This window comes from Neopsephotus bourkii, unplaced genomic scaffold (genome assembly GCF_033783945.1).
Source record: "Neopsephotus bourkii isolate Nb327-2 ecotype Australia unplaced genomic scaffold, CSIRO-AGI_Nbou_v1 NB_923, whole genome shotgun sequence".
Lineage (NCBI taxonomy): Eukaryota > Metazoa > Chordata > Aves > Psittaciformes > Psittacidae > Neopsephotus > Neopsephotus bourkii.
Genome location: NW_026901417.1, coordinates 679,396 through 698,454, shown reverse-complemented (window position 1 = coordinate 698,454; position 19,059 = coordinate 679,396). Strand labels below are relative to the sequence as shown.

Genomic DNA, 19,059 nt, shown 5'->3' with positions numbered 1-19,059 from the left:
CCCTCCTGCCACTGCATCCCCTTCTGCTGCTGCACCCCTCTGTGCAGCGGCAGCCCCTCCATCCTCTCCTGCCCCTGCATCCCCCCCTGTAGCTGCACCCCTCCTGCCACAGGCTGGGCTGGAGCTGGGCAGGCTGAGCAGAGCACGGGATCAGGGATCAGGTCAAGGTCTATGATGTCGAGGCACGAGTGAGGGTCAGGGGGCAGCCAAGCATTGGGGGGACACCCGCAGCCCCTCTGGGTCTGGAGGAGGTCACTGTAGAGCAGCCACGGGCACTCACAATGGCCCAGAGGAATGGAGGGTGCAGCCCCACAATTCATCAGACAAGGAGCAAAAAGGGGTCACAAGCAACCGGCAGGCTCGGGGCAGCACCCAGAGCGGAGCAGAGCAGCACCCCCAGGCTGGCAGGAGTTACACCCTCCGCATGGGCACTGCCACTGGCTTCGCTGAAGTTACCAACCAGATTTAAAACACACTTTCTTTTAGGTAATGATTAACGCAAAACCACCTCTTTTTATTAACTTGTAGCAGTCCCGGTTACAGATGGGGCTTACTGAATCCTGCAAACCCAGCCCGAGGGCTCCGGTGGCCACGGGGTGCATCCCTGCCATCACCCCGCAGAGCTGCCGCGGTTGGGGCATTCCCCCACGGGGGGACGGACATCCCGGAGGCAGAGGGAACTGGGAACCGTTCCTGCTGCACCCCGCGGGACCCCTGCCTCCGGGGGCAGCGGTACCCGCTGGGAGCCCGGCGAGGGGCCGCGAGTGAGGATCCCACCTTAAGCCAGGGCTCTTCACCGGCTCTGAGCTGTCCGCACTCAGCTTGCTCTGAGGGCTTGGAAGAGTGACCCAGACCTGCACGGAGTTGCACCGGCCCCAGCTGCCTCCTGCCGCCGGGGGATCGCACTCCTAAGCTCTGCCCGCACTGAACAACGCGTTCCCGGTCCCACTTCTGGCAGCGCCCCCTTCCCGTCCTCGCTGCCGCCCGGTGCGGGCTCCATCCTGGGCCCGCTGCTCGCGGAGGTCACCGCAACCCCCTGGTGCCGGGGCAGGCGCCCGCTGCACGGCCCGGAGGCTCCCGCCCCTCAGGGCTCCCGGCGCGGGCCATGGCGCAGCCGCGGCCACAAAGAGCTCCCCGCGCACGGCACATAAAATGGTCGCGGCGCCTGCAGGCCGCGGTGGGAGGGGCTGGATCGCGCCCGCCTCCTCCCGCTCCTCCCCCGGCGCTGAACACCGAGAGCCGGAACAGCCCCGCCCCGGGCCCCGGGCCCTGAGCCGTGAGCGCCGCGGGGCGCGGAGGATCGGAGGTGAAACCAGCAGCAGAAGGGAGTGAGTGCGGCACGCCCGGAGTGCCGGGAGCCGTTGGCAACAGTTGAACAGGGAGGGCAGCCCAGGGGGGGAGCGTTGATGCTGCAGCTGCCAGGAGCAGGGCTCTGCCTTCTGTTCTAACTCTGTTCATATTCTATTCTTCCCTGTGGCTCTGGCACAGGGTGCCCAGAGAAGCTGTGGCTGCCCCATCCCTGGCAGTGCTCAAGGCCAGGTTGGACACAGGGGCTTGGAGCAAGCTGCTCCAGTGGAAGGTGTCCCTGCCCGTGGCAGGGGTTGGAACTAGAGGAGCTTTAAGGTCCCTCCCAACTCAAATCAGTCTGGGATTCTGTGATCTGTTCTGTTCCAAAAGCCATAATCTTTCTTACCGGTTTTCACTTTAAAAATAAAAATGCTCAGCTCTTGCAGAGCCCTTTGTCCATTATAAACACCAGAGCCCGAGCTCCCACCCTTGGGCACCTACTCCAGCCCCTGCACCCGCAGGGGTGTGCTTGGGCACCCAGACCTGCTGCACAGCGAGGAGCTGGCTTTGGCCTCCAAGCTCACTGCCCAAGACCTGTCCCCGGGTCACTGACAGGGAGCCCCCAGCATCCCACCCCCTGCACGGACCAGCAGCGGATGGAGGGGACCATGACCAAAGCACAGCCCAGCAGCAACACCCTGCGCTGTGCTGGTGTCCAACAGCCAGTCACAGCGTTGTGCTGGGAGAGGCCCGCAGCCCGTCCACACATGGGGGACATGATCATAAAACATTAACTAGCTTAATTAACACCTTAAAAAGGTCCGTGACACACAGTACACTACAGAACCTACTTACTGATGTACAATCTCAGGTGTGAAAGCCAGCCCAGGCAAAACCTGTCATTCCATACGATCACTCATCCCAGAGGCAGTGGAACTCTCTGGAAGAGGACTAACATTACTTCCAAATGCATCCTATTCCCTACAGGAAGCTGCTGAGGGCAGGAGAGAGGACAGGCAGCCCTGTGCTTGCTTCCAAAAGGTGCTGATTCACAGAGTATCAGCAGGTACCTGCCAGCTCCTGAGCAGCCCCCAGTACCCAACACTGCACCCACCAAGCCCCGGGGCCACAAAAACCAACCTGGTGCTGGTTCTGGGTTTGACGCCGATGTTCTCAGTCAGGGAACCACAGAGCTCTGGGACGTCCTCACAGCTGCTTCCACTGGCACTGACCAACAGGCTCATCCTACCCCAACCCAGCTCCTGGGCAGGAGCTGAGCTCAGCCTCTCTGCACCACGGCAGGGTTTAATGGGCCATGATGCAAACACGTGCTCCAGGCCAGGCACACATGTCATGCAAGCCAAACCTTTCCACCCTAGCTTCTGGAAAAGGTAAATGCAGCACCTCCCATCTGGAGGGGTGAATGAGTTAATGTACATTCACATCCTCGTTTCAGTCACCCTTCCGTGCACCACTTACCCTTTAGCTGCCCATGTTAACCCCCCCCCAGCATAGTTACACTGAGGAAAGAAGCCGTGATGCGATGCTCGCATGATGTGGCACACTAGTGAAACCTCCCATGGGCGTTTTGTGCTCATGCTTCCTGTTCCGTTCCAGTGACCCCATTGTGCCACGGAGGTAACACTGCTGGGAAAGAATGTAACTGGTACCTTGAGCCTTCAACCACAAGAGGTTGGAGGATACTTCCAGAAGAGCTAAGGTCTAACCTGGGGCAAGTAACACTGCATCAGAGCAGGAAGGAAGGAACACATCCCACCAGCATCCAACAGTGAGATCCCCCCACAGCTGCCATGCACCTGCATAACTGCTCACACCTCTGCAGCTCCTTTGGCTGCAGGACATAAGACAACCCAACACCATCATGTGGTGCTACACACCGCATCCACCCTCAGTGTGGACATGGCATCACCACTCCTGTAGATAAAACAGGCTATCAATCCAGAGTGAGCCTGGTTCTAACAAGCACTAGAGCATATATGAACATTAGGATAGAGAGCAGTCAGGAGAAGAATGCCCAGAGCAAAAGGCTCTCCTGATTATTAACCAAGTTAGACGGGGCTTGGAGCAACCTGCTCTAGTGGAAGGTGTCCCTGCGCGTTGGGGGGCTGGAACTTAGATGAACTTTAAGGTCCCTTCCAACCCAACTCACTCTATGATTCCTTCATGTGTCAGTATGATCCGTGATGTAGAGAAAAATCCTGCACAACAGAGTAACCTGTTCTCAGTTACAAGGAGCTCAGATACAGGCATCACCACTCACCCTGTATTTCAAACCCTGTGAACACCTGGGGTTGGTCTTTTACTTCTTTAAACAACCATCCCTTTTATTTCTGCCTTATCTGTACCTTATTCATCATCTCGCATCTGACCATGGACATCTGAAGTAGCTGCACAGAATGAAAAAGACCAAGTGCTGCTCCAACCTGGTGCAATACCCCTGCGGTGTGCAGAGGCCGGCTCTCCTTCTCTGTCTTTGAGAGGACATCATGCAGGCTGCCAACTCAATCACTTCATTTGGGCATAGGAAAACTTTTATTTACAACATGTTAATTAAAAAAATAGTTGACAAAAAAGGCATACAGTATTTTATACTAAAAGAATAAAGATTTTTATTAAGCACTGTAAGTTGCATTCAATAGCCTTCAAATACACCACACCACAATCCATCTACAACCAATCAAACCCAACAGTAGTTCATTCTTGCACAATCCATGAGTTGGGGCAGAACTCCCTTCAACTTACATTAAGATACCTACTTAGCTCTTGCGGGTAGGGAATGGGGAATTACACCTCATTTCTGATCACTAATGTGTGATGAAGAGCATCAGGAGAATTATATGAAAACGAATATAAAGAAATGATTCTGATTTTGAAGTTACATTAAGTTTGGAAACACTAACAAAAACATCAAAATGATACAGGTATATTTGCTTATACTAAATCCTTGATGGGAAAGTTCTCAAGAACAAGCCATTTGTTTCCTGCTACAGAAGGGGGGTACTTTTTTTTTTTCTTTTTGAAGATCAAAGCTTTTTTTTTGTTTTTCACAGAATTTCATCTTTGCTAATATGAAGGCATAAAACAGCAACAGAGAACAGGGATGCATACAGCAGTGAGTACACAGGGAACGCTGATATCCAAACGGCTAGATAATCTTTTTTTTTTTTTTAAAGTTTTAGAATAAATGCAACAGAGGTCAATAATCACAAAATTTTAAGGTTAGAGCAAGATCAGTCAATGACTAAACATAGTTAACATCTTTTATAGGACTATTACTGATTATTAGCTTTTTTTGTTTTGCAAATGGGCACAGTACTTGTAAGAATGGAAGAAAGAGGACAATAACATGCATAATATTAACTACACACTTTAAAAATGATGAACCATGCAGAAGTTTAGCTCAAATAGTAGTACTAATGGTCTACGTCTGATTCAAAACCACATAGTTCATTGATCACGGATGCATGGTATTAGTCACAAAAAGTTTCAGAACACATTGTGTTTGTTTTGAAAGGTCATTTGCATCTTCTACGATTTCAAGTTTAGCTCCATTTAACTTGCTTGTAAAGTATGTATGATGTCTATTTAAAATCAGCAGAACTGCAGTATTATGCTATAATTTTTCGTTTCGATAGTTTGCACATTTTAACACAAAAGAACCACGTCAACGGTGATGAAATTTAAGAAAGAAAAAACTGTGGTTGTGCCTTTTTCCCCCCATAATCATGAAATCAAAGCCTTAAAGAAAGCTTTATTGTGACACAGTAATGCAAAATCAAATATAATGGCATACATATGGTGCCAAGTACTAAAAATTATATTTTAAGCTATATATACTTAAAGACTGCCAAAATTTGTTTTCTTTATATTTCAAAAAACAAAACTACAAGCTTTTGTCATAACCAGTTTAAACTTTATGTATACTTCATTTTAAGTGCGGGAGTCAAATGCTCTTCATTCTCTTCCTTTTTTTTTTGTTTTATTGTAGCATTTTGACTACAACTGGTTAAAACTAAAAATGTGTTGTTTAAATCTCTGACATCAAAGAGGGATCCGAATTTCCAAAGTCCTCATTTTTCTCTTACGGAAAGGAAAAAATGTACGTAACTGTAGGCTCTCTTTCTTTCCAGATATTCCTAATCCTGACCCTTCCCAACATCCTTCACCCTCTATAAAAAATAAGTTTACTCTTCTTTTTTTAAGACAGTGGCCTCAAGAGTATCATCTTTATGGCAAACACTGTCTGCATTTAGTGCATTTAAGTGAGGATTTGTATTGCACATTTTAGAGTCATTACTCAAGGCACTTTCAGACTGATTGGAAGCCCTGATGTCTCCTGTATTCCCATTCATCTGGGAAGCTGGTTTTTCCTCATTCACAACTCCATTTTCAGCCAGGGATCCATCTGAAGACACAATTGAGGATTTAGATTCCTCTGATTTTGACTTAAGTTCTTTGGCTACTTCTTCTGCTGAAGCAGCATAAGGAGGTTTGCCCTATTTTTTAAAAAAAGAAGAAAATTACTGGAGAACCACTGCTGGAGATTCACAATCTGTTACAATGACACTAGCAATAGGCAGCATGCAGTGTGCACAGTATCACAAGCCAATACCAGTATTATGGACTGCTAAAATAAGAAGAGGCATTCCAAATACACAGCACAGCGTAGATGAGGAGGGAGCTTCAGTGTTTCTGAGTGTCCTCTGGCTGTGCCCTCAGATGCTCCTGTGGTAGAAAGCCCTTTCTAACTTGGATGCTGCAGTTATTTCCCAATGTAAGAGCTACATAAATGTCTGGAAACACCCAAACTGAGAATCAATATACAGCTTAACTCTGCTTCTTGGTTCATATACATTATAATTTAATGATATGATTACATGTTATTCAAATACAAACCAAAACTTTTTTCAGACATTCTTTGAAGTCCAGAAGTACCATGCAATATTATCTGTACTGGTCTATATGCTTCTGTGGTGAGTGAAGTGACTTCACATGAAAAGCATATAGTAGAATCTTACAAGACTAAGTATACCAATAAAAACCAGATTTTTGCAGCATTAGAACATGTGTTTAGTTTTTAAACATCTGCAACAACAAATCTTAGCGTTCCAGAAACGTTAACAGGCTTTAAACAACACACCAAGATAAGCAGGTTGGGTTGCTCAGAAGCAACAAACTTATCTGTCATGCTATTAACAAAGTCAAGTGCTAAGAAATGACTTAGAATATGGACATCTTATACACCTTAAACAATAGCAAAGTTTCATAGTGTAATCATCTTCATTTTTACCTACTAGAAACAGCACAGTTAGTACTTTCTTGAACTGCTGAATGATTCTGTAGGTGAATAAGATCTAAGAACTGCTGCTGTATCAGGACCACAATCCTTGTTATCCAGAAAACCACAAAAAATGCAGTAACATTGCATAGGTGTATGACTGGCATATGGAAGACAATGAATGCTCATCACATTTATATAAATGAACTTCCTTCTGGGCTTTACTAAGATTTAGATTAAATACATAGTTTTGTTTCTTTCTGCCTCAAGAGTGAAAGGTTTCATCTCATGAAAAAGTAGCATCTCTTATGTCTGATAAAGACAAAATGCTTATTTCTGTCAGATCCTCCAACCGTTCTTTGTAACTCATAATGAGTGTCAGCAAAGCCACCATGGGGAGGCTTTTGGTGTAGGTTCACGTGTGTGAATCTGGCCCCGCACAGGCACTCAGTCCCTAATGCCTGGCCTGTGTGACAGTCAGGTGACTGCTGCCTGTTAGTCTTAATTACGTATCAAAATCTACTTGTGTATTAAGTTTCCCAAGTCCTTCCTGACACATGCATTTTAATTCACCTTTTTTCTCCTCCTGTAAAAAGAACATTACACTAGAGTATAGCGACTTGATGACTAAAATCCAGTGAGCTCAGGACAGTCAACACAAAATGCCATTTTTCTTTCTTCTATCACAGGCACAATTTTAGACCCAGAGCCTTGTGACCACAAGTATTTACCATCCAAATTACCTATCATTAATAAAAATGTGAATACCCAAACTTCTTGACTGTTTGTTGAGACTGTATACCATCACCCTATGGGTACTCTCTGAACTACATTTACACATATAAACCTGTAGTAAACCCAGAATATTTGGGAGCTCCTTTCCGGGGCTTCCTATATTTCATAGGTTAAGGTACTTGGACTTAGATACTACATAATTTATGTAGTGGTTTCTCTTCTATTTAAAGAAGTAAAGCTTCAAATGCATAGGTACATTTGTAGATGCATATAATCTGTGTACACAGAAAAATTAACAAGGAAGAGAAGTATTTGAATTTTTACACTTAGACCATAACAAGTTTTACTTTAAGTCAGTAGTTGCTTCTTTATCCACTGGAGAACATTCCCTCATGTGTCTGAATACCTGAAAATACTTCCCTCCTCTTACATCCTAATGTCTCTGTGACAAACTGCACATCCATATGATACTGTCAAAATCTCCACCTATTTACTACCCACTCATACATTGAGTCCATTGGGACTTGCATAAACATTCAAAACTGCTCAGCAGCAGGAACAATGGAAAAGAAGAGGAAAACGTAACCCTGAAGTAACTGGCATTTAACACAAAACAGCAGTTTGCTTCAGCTATATTTTAAAGGATCTATGGAAAAGACAAAAACTATGCTCCACAGAAGCTTCATACATTGCCACTGAAAATGAAACTGTGTGCTCGTGGGGGCAAAGATTGCTCTGTTATTTCCTAGGAGTCTAGGGTAAGTTCTTACATTTGGAGCCATGCAGCTGCAAAGACCTTTCTACCCCTAGTAATTCTTCTTCATGAGGCTGGACCATGGTCCCAGAAAAAAAAAAAATAACTGGGAAGAGTGGGGGCAGGAAGAGAAACGGCTCATCTTTTCACCTCTGTATTTCTCCCATTTTTCTAAATTCTCTTCTACTCCTAGGGCTGGTTAGAGTTGTAGAGGCACAACTTTTGCATCAAAACATATTTTTCCATGTCTGCCTTTATAACCAAAGTTAGCTTATAGCTGAGATGCGAGACTAGCCTGTCCTCCATCACTGGTCATGCAGCTTACAGCTTCAAAATGTAGGCAAGATCATTGTCAGCAACACATAATCTTTTCAAGTTGTGCTTGTCAATATTAGCTGGTCTGGAAGTCCACACCACACTAGCCTGTAAACTAGAGTGTTCTGAAGTCAGGCACATGGCTTTATTACCTGAATTGCTCCCTGGCTTTTATAACCTCTCCCGTAGTACCTTCCGCCTCTTCCGAAAGTTCTTATCACTGGAGTGGAAATAACTCCTCTAGGACGCCTGTAAGTCATGAGAAAAAGGAAGAAAGAAAAAGACACATCAGCTTTGTTTAAAACTGATTTAGATTTTATTCTGCTGGAAGATGTTTTTCCCCTAGCTTTACTGTCTTAGTGACTAACACTGAAAGCATCAGTATGACTAATTCAGAATTACAGGGTTCCACTGCTTGCAAGCCTATGAAACCTAACAAACCTTTTGCTTTTGTAGCAATAAAACTACTATTTCTATATTTCACTTCTAGAAAACAAATAAGTATTTTCCAGCTTTGCAGAAACATTCACAAAGTGTCAAATTATCCTTACAGTGCTTTAGAAACAGAGCTCAAAATACTTTCACCTTAAAACCAGACATGAGCAATTTGAACCACTTATAAGACCATTTCTCCCATTTAATAACACTTCCCATGTATAAACATGCTAGACAGATGGAATCGAATATAAGAAAGGAGGGCAAAATACAAAATTGCTTCAGTTTTGATAGGAGAATATGAAATTATCCAAGAACCTGAGGGAAAAAATGAGGTTTCTGCCGTATCTGACACATAGCAATTTATCAAGTTTGGATGCTTTCAGAGGCTTCCAACCAGGATACATCAGGGGCTGGCTTTTTTATTTGATTCAGTAAAGATCAGATCAAAACCAACTTTCACTCAGCTAACACTATTTTAATGCAAACTCTCAAATTCCTTATCATTATGTCAAGGACTGCTTCTCACCTCAGGTTTCTTTTTGTTTTCTCTCCTAGAAACACAAGATTCCTCTATTTTGCTCGAAATCCTGTCGGCAGTGCTCCTACTTCCTCTGCTGCTGTGCTGCCAAACCTAAGTTCTGCTGACCTGACCTAGCGGGGCTCTGAGCCATGCAGGTCCTTTCACACACGCTGGAAATTCCCACATTGAGCAACACAAAGTTAAAGACTGGATTTAAAAGCAACGGCAAAGAATAAAGAGGAAAAGAGCTGCATTTTCTATGGGAGTAACTCTCACTGCATTCTTTCCGACAATTGTAACAGGGCTTACCTATCCCATCTGCCATGTTTCTACAAGGTGAAAGTGTGCCCTTCAGGAGCTCAGTAAGATTAAGATTTTTCCAACTGAGAAGATCACACTAAATAAATTGATGGACTGAAGCCAATAAAAAGTGCCTGGGATAATTTTACACGGTAACAACATCCAAGCTCAGTGCTGCATGAGACAATGGTGTAAACAAACCTGAGGTGATTCCCTCTGCTAAACTAGACAAAACCCAAGACAGCAGCGCACAGGACCACGTGATAAACTGTTTCCTAGTAGTGTTCTTCACTAGGATACAGCATCTGCCAAGACAGCCCTAATATTCAGAATGCCTGTCTTTAGACAGGACAGTAACATTAGTGTTTTCCTACTAGGTTTTATCTTCAGTATCAACTGACACAACAAAGAGATAAGCTGTCTGCAGCGGTTTTTCTCTCTTCAACAAATATAGTCACTCTACATGCGAAGAAATTGTGATTTGATGGAGAAAAGATCTGGCATTGACAGCTTTCCCGTCTTTCTGAGGTGACAACTTGCACCCAAACCTAACTGGGTCCAAAGAGAGTACCTCCAATATATTTTCTCTAATTCAAAAGCTAATATTGGAGAACAGTATTTCTCTGTTGGAAAGGTACTTGCAGGAGCAGTAACTTGTAACTCAGTGAGCTGACTGCTTCCTAGGTAAGGAGGGCTCTCAATTTAGGACTTGTTAGTTCCTGGCTACCGATGCTTTGCACATTTTCATGTATTTGCTTCTTCAGAAAATGGAAGAACTGCTGCTCTGTGGAGGAAGCCAATGGTATGTACAAATGTGAGCCAGCTCTGAGTCTGAAGGTGTCTCCAGCTCATCACTCAGCACACCTCAGTAAGAAACTAGCCTGAGCACTTTAAATTACCCATTTTCCACAAACACTACTGCAGCCAATGCACTTCACTGGCTCTATAGTAAGCCAGATTCTTCTGTTCATGCATCTTCATGAAAAACAAGTTATCAGCACACACTAACCTAAACTGTAAAAAAAATGTTATTTCTTCCACTGAAACTGAGGAGCAAGATTACAATGCCCAAATGAGCCTGGTGCCTCATCACACACCTCCCTCAGCTTATGCCCCTGCTCTCCTCCTGTGGCTCTGGAAGAGCAGAGGTGTCTCATGGACCAGCATGGCTAGCTGACAGCTGGCTGAAGCATCTAAACCAACACTAGATGTTTATGTTATGGCAGCTGAATTTCATTCTAAGAATAAAATGTTCCTACCTAAATTTGCTCCCCTCAGAGTGTCGGCTCTGCTCTTACATCAATGCTTTTTGCTGCTGCTGAACCTCTTAATCTTTGTTCCTGCTGTTCTCGCCTCTCCCCTTCCCCACACCAGCCGCTCTTGCTTCTTCCCATGCTCACATTCTCCCAGAGCTTAACATCCAAGCATTTCCTCCCTCAGTCCAACCAGACAGGTATTACAACAGCTCTTTTGATTTGAGCTTTATAGAGCACATTTGATTAAATTAATGGATAGAGAGGAATATCGTACTGCTTAGACTTATTCTTTCAGACTGCTGCTTCCCAGCTCAAGATGGAATAAATACACCTACTTTATTCCTTTAATACCTTTAAAGACAGACATAATGTATAAATCACATTACTTTGGGATGGTCTCCTCCAATATATATAACCTTAATTAAAGATGGTAAGACAGCTCTGTAAGGCATGGAACAATTATGCCTATGGAAAAAATATAAACTTAAAAGTAAAGGACTAGATATGTTTATAACAAAGTATTAGTTTTTTAGAAGTACTGTGTACCTGTAACTTCAGCTGTAGTGAAACCAAGTGGAAGAGCTGAAGAAATAAAATATTCTTTTAAGCACATCTACCATCATGACTGTAGCAGAGAACTATTAAACCTTGAAATGTCCTTCAGGTGTTTTCTGCTGCACAGGAGAATTAGACAATGAAGTCCTTAAAAATGTTCACAATAAATCTCACTAAACGATCTACCAGGAGAAAGAAAGTAATGGAGTGCTATGACAGTTTTGATGGGGTATAATGTATTTATTGTTTTCATGTAAGAGAAACCTCCCAGGTAATTTCCTCATGGAATCATAGAATAGTTAGGGCTGGAAAGGACCTTAAGATCACCCAGTTCCAACCCCCCTGCCATAGGCAGGGACACCTCACACTAAACACATGCCACCCAAGGCTCTGTCCAACCTGGCATTGAACGCTGCCTGGGATGGAGCATTCACAACGGCCCTGAGCAACTCATTCCAGTGCCTCACCATGCTGAAAGAACTTCTTCCTCGTATCCAATCTAAACTTCCCCTGTTTAAGTTTTAACCCATTACCCCTTGTCCTATCACTACAGTCCCTAATGAAGAGTCCATCCCCAGCATCCCTATAGGCCCCCTTCAGATACTGGAAGGCTGCTCTGAGGTCTCCACGCAGCGTTCTCTTCTCCAGGCTGAACAGCCCCAACTTTCTCAGCCTGTCTTCATACGGGAGGTGCTCCAGTCCCCTGATCATCCTCGTGGCCTCCTCTGGACTTGTTCCAACAGTTCCATGTCCTTTCAATGTTGAGGACACCAGAACTGTACACAATACTCCAGGTGAGGTCTCATGAGAGCAGAGTAGAGGGGCAGGATCACCTCCTTCGACCTGCTGGTCACGCTCCTTTTGATGCAACCCAGGATACGGTTGCTTTCTGGGCTGCAAGCGCACACTGAAGCCGGCTCATGTTCATTTTCTCATCGCCCAGTACCCCCAAGTCCTTCTCCACAGGCCTGCTCTGAATCTCTTCTCCACCCAACCTGTAGCTGTGCCTGGGATTGCCCTGAGCCGGCTGTAGGACCTAGCACTTGGCTTGGTTGAACTTCGTACGGTTTGCACCAGCCTAGCTGACAAGCACAATCTAGTGTGTGTGTACCTATCTATATATGTCTATACCTATACATCAGAGCATGAATTTTTATTTGCACATAAAAATGCTTATACTCATCTGAATAGCTCATTAAAAAACATGTTGAAAGTGATGTAAATTATTTTCTTGAATATTCCGTGGGTATAATTTGCCTAATTATGGTCTCAAATGTGTTGCATGCAATTTCGAATACCCCCAACTCTTCCCTGTTTTATCCCCCCCACCCCCCCCTCCCCCCCACCCCAGGCTCGTTCAGTGATATCTGGAAGGTAAGAGACTGTACTTACCCTCTGGCTGGTCCTCCCACAGAAACAACCTGCAGAGGAAATGGCCCTCTACCCCCTCGTCCACGTCTGCTTCCAGCCCAATGGCCGACCACAGTGCCGGCAATTTCAAGTTTCCCTCCCTGAGAAGGAATAGGTTGGACTCCTGCACATAAAAGCAAAACCAAACCTTGATCTTCACTATCATAACATTAAAGTTAGGAATGAATGAAAAACTGCTTTACCCAGATTTTATCTCTTGTACAGTTTCTTCTGTTGAAACTGGGAGATAAATACTCATTTTATGGTCTTTCAGAAGTAATATAACTCCAAGAGACTTTCTTTCCCCCCCCTTTATACTAACTCTGAAAAGTGATCTTACACTTCAGTTTCAGTAATTAAAAATGTACTTTAGATAAGCATTGAGAAACTGAAGTGAAATTTTATGAGCTATCTGTAGATTACTCCTTTCCTACATTCCTAATGAAGAAGTAACTTTTGCAGGCTTAAAGGCACTTCTTAGTGAATACCAAGTATCAGCATAAGACATGCAGATTATAATGGCTAGAAACAACTTACTAGGCAGAGTTATCTGTACTAAGTTATTATGAAAATACAGCATTTAAACTATCTGGGTGTAAAAGGTAGGTTCATCCTCCCCCACCATGAAAGCAATTGTCTAAAATACAAATGTGTCTTCTAGTCAAGTTGCTTGTATCTTCATACCAGTGTTTTGCCTTTACAAATTCAGGTAAGTGCAACTGAGCCAGATGTTACTGGTAAGACCATCAGCACTTAAAGGGTTACAAAACAGTGTCTATGCAGCCGTGATTAGTCATCAAACGTTAATATGCTGGGAACTAAGCTACTGGTTAAACTCAAAAAGGTTTGTCTTGCCCTGGACAAGTGTTTCAACCTCAGATGTACATTGTCTACAGGGGCAAAGTTATTCACACAATTAAGCGTTAGAGGTATGACCACTTAAGGATAAAAGCTCAAAGGCCAGAAATAAACAACTAAACACATGGAAAAGTTTTACCCCATTCAGAACTGGAATGCTAGAATTAACAGGTTTCCACTGTCCCACCTTGTACAGAATATAAGAAATGGGCATAGAGGCAGGTAAGTGAATCTCACACCCGTGTCCATGCCGACACTGATGGCAGAAGAGTATCAGGGTCAGCAGTAACAGTGCAGTCAGTCATTTCTACTTTGGGTTGTTTTTGCAAAGAGCTCAACTACCCCCAGTTTTAGAAAGTAACTGGTGAATGGCTGGACTTGATTTTAAAGGTCTTTTCCAACCTAGTTGATTCTATGATGATACAGTCAAGCAAAGTTTAGCTGATTACAGATCTCACCCTCAAGACAGAGGGTCCTGGTGGGTTTTGCAGCTACCCTGTGCTGGGAGGAAGGTTTCTAGGCATGGGAGAGGCTGGTGCTGAGGGGATTTGCGGCAGAGACCTGGAAGAGCAGAGTAGACAGCAGCCCGGGCAGATTCTAGGGGGACAGCTGAGAGTTAGGGAGGAAGGGAGACCAGCAGTCAGTAGGAAAGCCTCAGACCAAACCATAAAGTGAAGAAAGCTGTTGCCAGAAGCTCTAAGAAAAGGGGTTTGGGTATAATTACCGCCCTGAAACTTGCTAGTCCTGTTGCTGTCATTGCCAGAGAAGGCTCCGGAGTGTCCTGCCGCTGTTGCCACCCGGAAGGCCCGGTAAGCGCCTGTGGCTACTGTTTCCCCATAAGGGCCTCCAAAGCCATAGACTCCTGTTAGACCCAGGGTAAAGAAAGACAGGGGAAAATCTGTGAGGGTGCAAAGGCATCCAGGAAGGCCATGAGCAGAGACACTGCTGCCTCCTTCCACCCTTCTGGAGTCAGCGGGGAGGGCTGCATGCCTGCAGGTGATGCTGCATGAAAGCAAGCCCAGGGAGCCCTGGCCAAAGGTGTCCTGCTGCCCTAGCGAGCATGGGGTCTCTTACGCAAAGACCAGGCCTTCAATCTGGATTTGGAATGTGAATACTGACTTCTATGGCATAATAAACACTGTAACGGCTTGTACAATTTTTTGGTGGTAAGGTCTGATGGCTACGGTTGTGGCACCCCAAGCATGCCTTACTCCAGATGTCCAGTATCAATTCACCTATGGGCCTCAGTACCAGGGCAATTTTGAGAAAGGGAATGGTTGTGTCGGCATTTACACTCAAGGGTGCCAATGGTTAAACAACTGTAGCAAAATGCAAAGGGGTTGGGAGGAGGAAAGGTTGTCATCAGCCCTGTTAAACAGTATCCATGAATTTAGGCATTCTTAATATTTATAAATGTAGACATTTTGAAGCAACGTACAGTGCAAGTAAGAACCTTTTCATATCATCCAGTGTTGATCCATTTATCTTTTTCCATTTTATGCAACAGAGGTAAAAATATTTTGATCTGGCAGAGTTACTAAAAAACCTGATGGAAATACTCAGCAATACAAACACCCCATATTACTAGGCTATAGCTAATAAAAGTAACAACAAAATACAGTGATTGGCACATTGACAACACACACCAACCACCTGCTTTTATGTATGTTTCCTATGAAACAGAACAGGCAAATCAGTTCCTAGTTTTGGGAATGTGAAAGTCAAGGTAATGCTTCACACCCCCCATGTTCTGCATTGCTGTCAATCACTTACCAGCAAAGCCTCTCCCCCTGCCCTGAGGTGGTGGGACTGGCCCAAAGTGTCGAGGATACATAGAAGCTGGATAGAAAGGCATGGCAGGTGGAGGTGGGAAAGGGAGAGGATGGTTCTGCCTGGAGAAATTTAATCCTTCTAGGATGCTCTGACGCATCTTTTCAACCTTGGCTGCCTGCTCAGCCTAGGAATAAAGAGGTCACAAAGAGATATTAGAACTCTTATTTCAGTTGTATAAAGGTACATTTAGGTTAACAAATTCAAAGAAAGTAAAAGAATGGAAGAGTAGATAACTACTGCTAACAGCTTCCACAAAGCTAGCTAGAAAATGACAACAATCTGTCTTGCGTACCCACTAATATTTCAATGATTTTCAAACTGTTCACAAGAAAACCTTTATGTATTTGTAGTGAGTCTAAATACAGAGACTGTTTAGAAGTCAGTAACACAGAAAGAGTTTACAGGTTAAAAAGGGGTTTCCAGAAAGGAACTGAGAAAATTCTGTCTATAGTCTTCTGAAAACTTAATTCAACCCTTTAAGCAGAACAATCATCATAAACCTGGAATGCCAAACCGGTCATTGTGAACAGGTTGAAGTACACCTGGAGGCTGACAAGCCTGTGAAGAGCCACAGCCATCATCGGTACTTCATCTATGATCACTTTGTTTGAGTTAGAAACAAGAAAGAAGATGTTCTGTTAAGATTTCATACCCCCAAAAAGTAAAATAAATAAGAAGTATTTAGGTAATTCAGTAAACTGTTGGTTTTTATCAGTTTCCTGGTTTTACAATTAAATATAACTTTGCATGATTAGGATTCAACAAAGAACTAATTAATTCGTATTTTAAGATGGTCTTAAGAAATGTGAAAAGGGGACCATAAGAATAACTTCACACTCTGTGAAGTAAGTTAGGAATCACAAATCTCCTTTCACTCTAAAACTACTGCAGTGTAGTCCTTTTGTGACAGTCTTGCTGGCTTGACCCAGAAAGACAGTGCTTAAACAAATGAGCAGAGAGTTGGCAGTTCGGTGGCTTGTTACATCACAATTGCATTCAACTTTTTCAGTCTCCAGAGAAAAAAATCATGAAATTAAAGTTTATGTCAGTTTACTTTTTCTGAATCTACCAAAATACCATCTGAAACATCAACAGGAGATAGAAGAGTAAAAAACAGAGCTGAAAAATACCTATTAGCCATTCACCTCCTATTTCTCTATTAAAAGAGAAGTTTGAGATGGTGCTTAACACCTATTTTACTTTTAAAAGAGAAATAGCTGTTAACTGCTGAAGGCCAGGTTGAATGGGGCTTGGAACAACCTGGTCTACTGGGATGAGCTTTAAGGTCCCTTCCCACACAAACCAGTCTGGGATTCTAAAAAAAGTAGAGATGATATATGAAGCAATGACATATCAACCACATCTGACGCTTCTGAAAATGTGACACACTTGATACTGTCATGCTTCTAAAGGTACCCACCTGACCATCACAGAGGTCAATGAGCGGAACTTTCTCCCGGCTTGCTTTGATGAGCTTGGTCTGGAATAATTTTCCATCAAAATACATCCACGGACAGCAGTGCTCCCATGGAATTGGCTGTCCACAAGCATCGTTTGCAAAAAGTGCCATATCAACCCCGCTCATAAATAGAGCAGACAGCTGAATTCCTCGTGGGTCGAGATTCTCAATCTGTTCAAGAAATGTAGTTAGATCATAGTGAAATGGATTTAGAGTTATTCCAACAGTTACATTATTTTCAAAACTCTTGAAAACACAGGGATTTTAAAAGGTCCTCCGAACTTCTCACATGTAACTGCCAATCAGACTACAGGAATGTACCAAAATCTATTGCCTGTACATGCACAACTGCAATGCTCAGAAAGGCTGGTATTCCCGTCTATCTGCTCAGTGCAAGAGAAACACAAACCCCTCTATTTTCTCAAAAAAAAAAAAAAAAAAAAAAAAAACAACCCAAACAAACCACAGAAAATAATTTCTAATACTCTAATGTTTTAATAAATTCATTATAAGAAGTCAGTGAAAAGTTTTTATTTAGATACTCATGTTTCATTTCTGGCCTGTGGCGTCTAACCCACGCAAGCAGCATACTTCAGCTGCATTAAGATCATTGATCTATCTGCAGTACAGAGTTTTCCACACAATTCCAAAGCATGTTACAGCACGGAAAAGCTTCAAAGACACTTACAGGAAAACAGCAGTAGAAAATGTCACTAAAAAATTTATTGCAAATAACATTTTGCTTATGAGATTTTCTGCAGGAAGTTTCAGGAACGAGCTCCATGTTTGCATTCCATTTTTCTTCCCATGTAGCATAGTTCCAAGTCCTTTATAATGGATTTTCTACTACCTTCATTCAAGATTTGACATCTCTCATTAATGAAGTAATTTTCATGCATACAACAGCTTTATTTAGGATGCAGGGTAGATATACAAAGGTGGAATTAAACAGTAATAGCTTGTGGTGGAAACAAAAAGGATTTGCTTGCAGCAAATGTATTGTTAGCTCTGGCATAAGAAAGTATCACTACTGGTGTCCTCTAAAATACTCCTGAAAATATCATCCCTTTCTTGGGAACATTTTCAAGACCTTGGTATTAAATTTTAAAGTTAAACTATGTTATCTTCCATATGCATAAGCAACCTTTACGATCCGTAAGACTATCCAGGCAGATTTGCAGATATGCAGGTGGGTTCAAACTTAGCTGCTCTTTCTGTCTGACTTCAACAAAAAAAGCAGCAGCAGCTGCTTCATATGAAGACAGTAACAACATTGCAAGACACGCTGCATCTTTCAGCTAACCAACATATATTATGGAAATGACTCTTTATGTAGGATTTAAAAATAAAACTTGGAGAACAATTTCTATTAAACAACAATCCAGTGTGTGCTGTTTATCACTTGCCTTGTCTCTGACCTTCATTTTGTGTTGGAATGAAAGAAGTATTTTCTCTGGGAATTCCTTTCTCAGATCTCTAAGCAATATTCACAGTGGGGTTTCCTCCTCTGCATCATATCTTAAGATAGGTGAAACTTTGATAACTCTGGATAACCTCTGCCACATCCCCACCCTTAGATGATGTTTGTTGGGATGTGTTGTGAATATGGACACTGAAGACTCAGTGGCTGATACACTACTGTTCTTTCATGCATCCTACAAAAGCCTTGCCTACAAATGTCATGTGAATTTCCATATATACCCACAGGTACAACTACTGAACTTCAGGAGAGCTTGGAGTCTTGAACCATGCTCTCACGGCTTCCATCAGACTGTACAAGGCTCTTTGCTATACTCCACTAAGTTCAACATTTGTTACCTCAGATCAGCTATGTACATTTCTTCTGAACATACATGATAACTCATTCCTTTGGCAGATGTTGGCCACATGCTTTCATGAAGACAAAGTACTGCTCTCCATGCAAACAATGATCATCATCTTTGGACCAGGATCTCCGGGGTTCTGAAAGACCCAGTAAGCACACAGGGCTTCCAGCACCCATGTCTAGTAAATACCTTGAAAAGCAGTTCCAGCAAACAC

The 19,059-nt window shown here is 43.5% G+C and overlaps 1 protein-coding gene across 2 annotated transcripts in view; it reads right to left on the bottom strand.

Annotated features, from left to right (window-relative positions):
* Window positions 1-3,892: 3,892 nt before the first annotated feature.
* Window positions 3,893-19,059, bottom strand: part of FAM120A (family with sequence similarity 120 member A) — a 54,735-nt gene continuing 39,568 nt past the window's right edge. Inside the window, exons 13-18 of one of the 2 annotated variants that reach the window (XM_061357768.1) lie at window positions 16,981-17,190; window positions 15,501-15,684; window positions 14,452-14,589; window positions 12,852-12,993; window positions 8,543-8,639; window positions 3,893-5,804 (exon numbers count right to left, since the gene is read on the bottom strand). In XM_061357768.1, the coding sequence (XP_061213752.1) occupies window positions 5,493-5,804; window positions 8,543-8,639; window positions 12,852-12,993; window positions 14,452-14,589; window positions 15,501-15,684; window positions 16,981-17,190 (1,083 nt within the window). In that variant the 3' untranslated portion in view covers window positions 3,893-5,492. The remainder of the gene's footprint in view (window positions 5,805-8,542; window positions 8,640-12,851; window positions 12,994-14,451; window positions 14,590-15,500; window positions 15,685-16,980; window positions 17,191-19,059) is intronic. The other variant, XM_061357769.1, reaches the window with a different exon arrangement.